The sequence below is a fragment of the Bombyx mandarina genome, chromosome 22 (genome assembly GCF_030267445.1).
Source record: "Bombyx mandarina strain Sakado chromosome 22, ASM3026744v2".
NCBI classification, from domain to species: domain Eukaryota; kingdom Metazoa; phylum Arthropoda; class Insecta; order Lepidoptera; family Bombycidae; genus Bombyx; species Bombyx mandarina.
The window spans coordinates 17,293,456-17,303,196 of NC_143228.1; the positions used below are offsets into that span (position 1 = coordinate 17,293,456).

Sequence of the window (9,741 nt, forward strand, 5' to 3'; positions counted from 1 at the left end):
GCGACCGGAGTATAGTTCATACATACTACCTGGAGCTACAGCGTTCATCCACAGTGCGTTCCCAGAGATCTTTATTGCCGTGTACCATCCGGCTTTCGAATGAGCTCCCCTCCACGGTGTTTCCCGAGCGCTATGACATGTCTTTCTTCAAACGAGGCTTGTGGAGAGTACTCAACGGTAGGCAGCGGCTTGGCTCTGCTCCTGGCATTGCTGAAGTCCACGGGCGACGGTAACCACTTACCATCAGGTAGGCCGTATGCCTACAAGGGCAATAGAAAAAAAAAATTGCGCTTCCACGAGTAATTCCTTCTACCGTGTTTATTTCTGCCGAGAAGGAGACAGAGGACATGAGGTCCTCTAGGTTTGTGTGAAGTGAGTGGAAGTTTGATCTCAAGGTATCTCAAGGTGAGCTCTATAAAGACTAATTAAATTATCCTCACGAGTATACATAGCTAGCCAATTATGATTTTCGATATTAAAGCTAATTGAAGCAATTTAAAAGTTGAAAGAGCTTCTTTGCGATATGCCAAAAATCACAGATTCACTAAAATATATTGTATATTTAAGCGATATATTTCTATATGTATGGCTATATTCATTCCCCTGTCATATTACCTGACTGAATGTCCGTATTTACATATTACTGGTAGTGTTTTTGAAGTTGCTACCAGTTACTTCTACTCGTCGATAGATATCGCTACGATTTCGTGCGTTATATTAAATTTAGAGTTTCGATAATTATCAATGACATAATTGAAACTCAAACACTTTGTAATTTTGAAAAAAAAAATTAGTATGCATTTACAATGTTGTACATTTAAATATTTTTTTTTTTTTTCCTACCTAAGCTGTTAGCCTTAGGGGCTATTTTAGCGTAACCCTAACGTTTGTAGGTGAGCTGACGGGGCTCAAACCTGATGACACGATACATTTACTAACTCAGAATCTCTCTAACTAAGAATCTTCTCGCAAAAGTATGTTTCTAACAAGAATACCGCTATTCATCTTTCTAATTGGAATTTGCGTATCATAGCCACATAGAGACTTTTAACCAAACGCTTTCTTGGCATTAACATTGGCAAAATGTGAAGTTAGACCTAGTAGAGTGCCATCTTCTTTTTATATGCTAGAAATAAATATTAAAAGTTTTTATTTATAAGCTTCTTGCTCAGAATAATTTCATATCTTGTTAAACATAACTATTGTCAGTTGTGCTTTAGTGGTCCTTGCCGATAAAACGCTAAAGACACATCAAAGATGTGTACAAATGAAGAGATTGTCCATTACTCGCACCAATTAACACGAATATAAATATATAAATGAATGATTGTTGCTTATGTTTACTAATATTATGGGTTTACGCGCCTTTTCCACCGGCTACCGTCTGTATGAGCGTACGTTTTGCATGGTGATTAATTTTATGATATTCGGGCGTTCCTATAGCTATTATTAGTTCGCCATTAAGCCGATGCGCTCCCGGCTACCGATCGTCAAACCGCTTCAATTTGTACGTAGAATTGAGAATTTGAGGAACTTGAGTGCCCCTCACTTACCTTAAAAGTTTGCGAGGATTTCTTGAGATTAAACTTTTAATACTAGAAGTGAATACGTCATTGTTGGGATGAACAATAGGTTACACAATAAAACTATATCAGGGTTATTATTTTAGAATTATATGTATTTTTTTTATGTGTTCGGTAGTCAAGGGCCTATAATTATAATTTGCGTAATTACTGATGGTAGGACCTCTTGTGAGTCCGCGCGGGTAGGTACCACCACCCCGCCTATTTCTGCCGTGAAACAGTAATGCGTTTCGGTTTGAAGGGTGGGGCAGCCGTTGTAACTAGTATACTGAGACCTTAGAACTTATATCTCAAGGCGGGTGGCCCATTTACGTTGTAGATGTCTATGGGCTCCAGTAACCACTTAACATCAGGTGGGCTGTGGACTCATCCACCCATCTAAGAAAAAGAAAAAAAACCTAATGTTAAGTGGCCATAAGAGTCCATAGACAATATAAAGTGAATGCGTCCTCTGTCCACCTAGAGAATTAGCGTCGAAGTCTGTATTCTGTTGTATTGTATAAGATTTGTCCCACCCTTCTGGACTGGAGGACTAAAACTATTAACTTCAGAAGAAATGAATTCTAGGAAAGTCAGGAATTATTATAAAAAAAATAATTAAAAATTAGTCAATGTTTACTTTTGTTATCATGTAAATAACAAGTGCTTAGGTTTGCTTGTCTTCTGTACGGTAAAAATAAACAGGATCGTTGTTCGTATTAGTATCTAAGCTGTTTATTTACACGATAATAAAACTAAAAATTTATTAATCAATACGCTTTTATTAGCTTCGGACGTATGTATGTTAGTATGTAACGGAATCTTTGAACATGATTTTGACCCCCTTCAAAACGTCGGATTAACTCGAAATTTGGCATAGGTACTTATTAAATACCGATGACAATTCAATATTTAAAAAAAATTGAAAAAAATTAAATTCTCATCTAAAAAATGATAAATAAATAATTATTTAATAAATAATATATTACACGCTTTTTTTTACAAAAAAATCATTTTTTCTTACACTATTTTTAATTCAAATTTATTCAAATTTATTTTCTATTTTTTTAGTTGGATTTTCTATAAAAACTTTTGTTTTTTGTTTTTTTAAACTATTATTTATTTTTTCAAATTTTTTGTTGTTGTAATTCATGATGTTCCTAGAGTTGAGTTCGAAGTTAAAACTTTCAGCTCTGATAGTCCTCGTCAGACACCAGACTGTTGTCGAACCGTCGGTTGTAGTTATCGTAAATCTAAGCAGCATAGTGCTTAACAGAATCTAATTGGGTTTTAATGGAAATTTTAATTTAGTTGTGACAAAAAAAAATTTTTTTTTTCCTACCTTTGCTGATAGTCTAGAGAGACCATACCAGCGTCACCGAGCTAATAGGTGAGCTCACGGGGCTCAAAACTGATGACGTTGCTAACACGAACCCTAGCAAGAGCCGTGCTTCGCAGAATCTACCACAGGATCGGAAACGCGATACACTGAGAAGATCCGGCGAGAAACTCAGTGGGCTGGTTCATTACATTTCTGTTTACTTCGCGCCCTATAGACTTGCAAAAAGCAGGCTGCTGCCTCTTCCTGCTGGAAGAGATTTTCCTGAACTTCCTTCTCAACATGATTGACGTCTTTGTCACTCCTACCTTGATTTGCTATGCTTAATATAATAAATCTATCCTTACTTTAACCTCAGTACTTTATGGTGAAAGTAATTTAAGGAATAAAATCAATGGTTAATATCATGTTTTTTTTATCAAAATTCAAATATTCCAACTGGTCTCTGTGGAAGCCATATCCAACACAACTTCATTGTCTGACTAAGTAATGTACCTTTGCATGCAGCCCTCACATAAGAGTTTTAATTTAGTTTTGTTTGGATAGATGGCGTTGCTCTCGCGATTTTTGCTTACTTGCCTTGCTTTATGGCTTTTAAAGAATTGAAAATATTTAAACAAAAATAAGCTTAAAAATAAAAGAAAACGGTAACTAGTTATTTATTTATAGTTATTGACGGAGTCCATGGTGTAAAAGGTTGAAAGAAGTATATCAATCACATCGGCAATGCCAGTGACACAGTCAGCCTGCCTAATTAACGTCAAATTAAGAATAATTCGCATATATCTACAGGTTTTTTTAAAACTTCAGTTATGATCAATAAACTTATCTTATTTATTGTGAATTCCTTATTTACCTATCTGTTTTCGGATTTTAAATAGCATCATTACCTTAAAATGTACTCTTCTAAGTTAAACTATTAAATTAAATTATATTTAATACTTCTCATATTCATTGCAATCATAATTCGTTTTATAAAAAAATATTTAAAATAAGTCAAGCTTGAATTAAAATTAACATTTACTTAAATAGCATTTCAATTTTCAAAATTTAATATTATTTTCAAAAAATGCAAAGTGTAAAATTGTGGAAGTTTACCATAAAGTTTGTCTACTCGGCAACAGATGGCGTTAAAAGTACCATTAGGATACCGACGGCGCGGCGGCGCTTTATTCATGCCTTGTCATTTAATTTAAATAATTATCATTATGATGCGAATAGCAAGAGTGATTGTACACGAAGTAGTAAAAGTGTTCTTATTAATATTAAATACAGGTTTTGCCGTCGCTTTAGTTAAATATTTTATTTTGTCGCTCGTATCGTGGTGAGGTGAAGTTACTAATGAAATTGAAACTGAAAGAATCTTGTGTTACATAATAATAGCTACTACAATAATTATATGTATTTTAATTATTTACTCTCCTAAATTAGAATTATTAATTTAATTTAATTTACTTCATTGAAACTTTCAAATTTATGTCTGTTGTTTTTTTCTCAATATATTTCTTTATTTATTACAAAGAGGACCCACAGCTTAAGGTAACATAATAGAATAAAATAACAACAAATAGAAACAGAAAGCCAATTAAAGGTTCTTATCGATAAAAACGAGTTAAATCGCTAGGGAAACAAAAAAAAAGGAAACAAGAATTAATACAAATAAAATAGTAGTAAAAAGCTCTTCACTAATACAAACTAAATTAAATATACACTTATCTATGAATGTTACAAGTTATCTAAACGTTTTATTGAGCAATCTTACCTATCTTTCCTAATTCCATTATTTTTTTGCAAAAAAAAAAATCAGTATGCACATATAATTGATTTCGTAATATAGGTAACGGCTTGACTGTGGCGTTGTTGATGCCCACGGACGCCAGTTATCATTTTCTATATTATTATGTATCCTCATCTTCCTACGTTATTACTTTACGAATCATGTGGCTCCCTTTCTAATCGTCTGTATGTAAATACTAGATGTAAATTATTTTACTGGTGGTAGGACTTCTTGTGAGTCCGCACGGGGAGGTATCACCACCCTGCCTATTTCTGCCGTGAAGCAGTAATGCGTTTCGGTTTTAAGGGTGGGGCAGCCGTTGTAACTATACTTGAGACCTTAAAACTTATATCTCAAGGTGGGTGGCGCACTTACGTCGTAGATTTCTATGGGCTCCAGTAAACACTTAACGCCAGGTGGGCTGTGAGCTCGTCCACCCATCTACGCAATAAAAAATAATAAAAACCGTAAATTTATTGTTTTCTTTTAAAAAGTAAATTTGAAGTTAGTTTTTTATAAAGTTTGACAGATTCGATTTGCGGAAAGCACATAATGGATCCTTTTGTAGAGATTCAAATGCCAAATGAAAATTGAATCGGCATCTAGAACGGTACTTTTACACTTACCCATATCTACTGTTGTTAATAATGGAATATTTTTCTGTTCAATTAATACAATAACTACTAGATAAAGCGCTTGAATGCTAAATCTAGAAAGAACTAGAAAAGTTTTTCAATTTCATGATACGACACAATAACCGCTTAACAAAAAGTGCACAGTGAGCTTGACTACACAGTTTAAGCGTCAAAGATAATAATAATTTAAGTTTAAAACACATAAATAGTTTCAAACATTTTAATAAGGCATTTTAAATCAGCGTTGAACTAATTTATTACTCCAATTTGATGTTAACATTATTTGTACCTAAATATTTTGATCTCGACGGTCTGGTATTCGAAAATGACTTCGACCAGTAAGAGAATAAGGTCCAAGTCGCGATCAGAGCGTTCCGTGCCAAATTCCCGACCGGGATGCGTCTAGTTGAATTAATATAGAAACCACAAAAGCGCACATACAGACAACAACTATGTTGAAATTTAAAATCGATATTGTGCCACAGCTTAAATGCCGCTTTCACAAATCATATCTTTATATGTATATAACGTTTTTAAATCATGATATTTCAATTATAATGTGAAGAAACAACATTGGCAGAGTGCTCTGCTTAACCTGCTTTGGGTAACTAGTAGCTTGTATTCTTATTAATTTTTGTTTCAAATTCGAGAGCTTCAGAATTAAACAATTGGAGGAGGAATTATTTATGTCTACTGCATTACACTTGTAAATCTTTCTAATTGAACGCTTTTAGATCAGTTTTGGATTTAGATCAGTTTTGTAACGATGTCAAGTCGTTGTTACTTAGTAGAAGATTTTTTAGTTTATTCGAGTAGATTTGGTAGGTAGGTACAACGTCTCTGTGCCAGAATGGTGGACTTCCCAGTTATCGTCTGTATCCCTAGAAGATCTAAAACCTAATGTAATATCTGCTGAAGTAGAAAATTCCTCTTAATTTGTAGTGAAAATTAAAAATATATGTATTAGAAAGCTATTCTATGTGTTTAATGACGTTATGTGTATGTAAAAATAGTCTAAGACGCATAATTATATATTAGAGTGTTTGTAAAAATGCTCTAATATATAATTAGTACGTATAATTTTAATTAAATAAAAAAGAGAGTCTTAGATCGTGTTCGATTTGTTTATTAAATTGGGGCCGTGACGTTATCGGAACGCGGTCGTAAGCGGTATATTATTTAAAACGAGTGTAAGTACAGTAAAAGTCGACAAGTCAGTTATATTCGTCTATATGACAAGGAATTGTACTGGGAAGCGCGCCGTCGGTCCTCGGCGGAGCGTCAGGTGCGGGTCGGCGAGTGCGGCGAGTGCGGCGGGCACGGACGCGAGACGTACAGACGCGAGAGTTTTCCAGTGCGGGGCGCGAGGGGGCCGAGGGGCGGGGCAACAATTACACCGTCATTAGCGGGCGGCCGCGCTGGGCGGGGCCGGCCCTGAGAGCGGCGGTCGGCGGGCGCGCGCAGCCGCCGAGCCCCGCAGTTCGCTCCGTGCTGCCGTAGCGCACGCACGCGCATGTCGCTCGCTGTCGAATCCGGTGATGTGAGGTGGCCCCCGCCGCTACCGCAGCGCAGCGCGACCCCCGCGCAGTTTTCGCGAAAGAATAAGCCAGTTGAAGGCTCGAGAGCCTTCGAGCCGGCAAGACGCCGTCCACCGTGGATCTGAGATACGGCGCCATGGCGGCGACCACGTACATGCCCGCCGAGATGGAGCTCGGCAACATCGGCGGGTACCACGCGGCGTCGCCGCGTAGTGCTGAGCCTGCCGACATGAAGTACCAGCATCCGTTGCACTCGGGCGGGTCGCCGTCCCCGGGGGCGCCCGTGATAGGGAACCCTTGGACGTCACTGCCACCCGCCGACCCCTGGGCGATGCACCAGCATCACGCACACGCACATCAACCAGACGTGAAGCCTCCCCCGGCTCCTCACGACCACCGCCACTTGCAGCATGCGGCCCACGGCTGGCACGCGCCCGTCGTTAGCCCGCATTACGGTGCGGGCTCACCCGTCACACTGCATGGAGGATACCCAATGCCCGTGCACCAACACCATATGCTCAGAGACATCCAGCCCTCGCCGCATCCGCTGCATCATCACGCCATGGAGCGGGATCAGCCCGAGGAGGACACCCCCACGAGCGACGACCTCGAAGCATTCGCCAAACAGTTCAAGCAGCGCCGCATCAAGCTCGGTTTCACGCAGGCGGACGTCGGGCTCGCGCTCGGCACGCTCTACGGGAATGTGTTTTCACAGACGACTATCTGTCGTTTCGAAGCGTTACAGCTCAGTTTTAAAAATATGTGTAAATTAAAGCCGCTGCTGCAGAAGTGGCTCGAGGAGGCGGACTCGACGACGGGCAGCCCGACCAGCATCGACAAAATAGCGGCGCAGGGCCGGAAGAGGAAGAAGCGCACCTCTATAGAGGTTTCGGTGAAAGGTGCGCTAGAGCAACACTTCCACAAGCAGCCGAAACCGTCCGCTCAAGAAATCACGTCGTTAGCGGACAGCCTGCAGCTGGAGAAAGAGGTGGTGCGCGTGTGGTTCTGCAACAGGAGACAGAAAGAGAAGAGGATGACGCCACCGAACACGCTCGGCGGCGAGATGATGGAGGGCATGGGGCACGCACACTACGGACACGGAGACGTGCACGGGTCCCCGCTGCAGCACTCCCCGCCGGGCCTGTCCCCGCAGCACGGGCTGCCGCAGGGCGCCCACACACTGGCAGCGCACTAACAGTTCGCCCCGTGGGCGCCGCCGCGGCCCTACTATGCGGAGCCGCACTAGCGCGCCCGCCCGCGGGATACTCTCTGTACATACGCGCCGCCGGCCGGGACGTGCCCGCGGCGCAGTGACCGGACGGGCCGCCGACTTTGTAAATAGTCCGTGCGGCGAGCCCCGTCCTGTGGACTTTCGAACGCTAAGTTTAAGTTGTTCTTTATAATTTCAGTGAAGTCATTGATTAAATATGTGAGTAATGTTAAGATCGAAGCCAGTAATCGTTTGTAACCTCGGAGCCGCAGTGATCGCCGACGACGTTTAGCTAGATAGTCTAATTGATAAATAAGAGCTTAAATCGGAGGTGGATCCCGGCGCCGCTCACGCACCCTCGCCGCGCGCGCCCTCGCTCCACATCGTCGTGCGGTAAGTACGACGACACACAACACGTACACTATCGACACTGAGCCGGACGCGAACCGGACGCGAGCCGGACGCGACCGGCGAGGAGTGCGGAGCGCCAAACAGTTTTGTAAAGGACGATTTCATCGAATTTATTTATAGATATTATAAATGAACGATGTTCATGCGAGCCTACCTGCCGTAGGGAGTCATTGTGGTGTGGATTAAATTTAAATTGTTGCTACTGTAAATTTACGATTAGAGACGAGAGTAAAAAATACGAATCGGGTCGAAGCTACGTTTTGTAAGGGAATACGAGTGAGTGAATAGGTGCAATTTTTATTTTAAGTGTTTATCGAATCTATGTGAGCGTAGAAGTCGCGTCTCGCGGGCGCGGTGCGTGCTGTTAGTGTTGTCCGCCACGCGTCCGTCCGCGCGTGCTCACCGGCGCTCACCCGTGCTCAGACCAACCTACGTCCCACGCGTAATTTATTTAAAACATTATATTCAAAAGATGCAGACACGATGCCAAAATGGTTTTATTCCTGTTTTTTACTTGTTTTGTTGTTTTTCTTTTTTAATAATTTTTTCGTTTGTATGTATTTGTGGCCAATCTTGGTACTTAATTTGTAAAAATAGGTATTTTTTCTATATAAAATAATGTACCTACAACGTATATAATGATATATATTAAAAAAGTTCTTTATAGAAATTCAAACATGGAAAATGACTTTTATTGAGATACGACAACCTTTGTTTCGCTTTATTTTATTTAAAAAAATCACGTGTTGGTGTTTTTGATTGTTTGTTAGAGAAGCAGAGTAAACTTATAATTACGGATTCTTATTAATATTATAATTTTGACGAACACGAATGCTAAGTGTCGTTGTTTAATCTTGTTTTTGATTATTATTAAATGACAAAGGTAAATAGTGTAAATATAATGGATAAAAGGGAGTTAGGTGTGCGAATTAGAAATACAACTTAGCCGTATTAATATTTTATATTATCGTCTAAGTATTTAAATAAAACAGAGTAAATATTTTAAAAAATATATCTCGAGTATTTATTCGTTTAACCTGATCACTGGGTCACTAACCATTTCGAGAACACAAAAAGATCAAATCTCTTTGATAGTTTTGTTTTTTTTTTTTCTATTTCAAATTCGACGCAGGTAGGTAACCCTGCGATACAGAGACCCACTTCTTCCAATAAAAAAATCGATCAACAACGCTATGACACACAGACACATTTAAAAAAAATCGAAATACGCATTTTTATATACGCATGTACCTACCTAAAATATATTTT

At 39.7% G+C, this 9,741-nt stretch overlaps 1 protein-coding gene across 1 annotated transcript; it reads left to right on the plus strand.

Moving 5' to 3' along the window:
* The first annotated feature begins 6,763 nt into the window (after positions 1–6,763).
* vvl (ventral veins lacking) lies at positions 6,764–9,484 on the plus strand. Its single transcript, XM_028170559.2, has one exon. It carries the CDS (start codon positions 6,988–6,990, stop codon positions 8,044–8,046), a length of 1,059 nt encoding a protein of 352 aa, XP_028026360.1. The 5' UTR covers positions 6,764–6,987; the 3' UTR covers positions 8,047–9,484.
* The last annotated feature ends 257 nt before the right edge of the window (positions 9,485–9,741 follow it).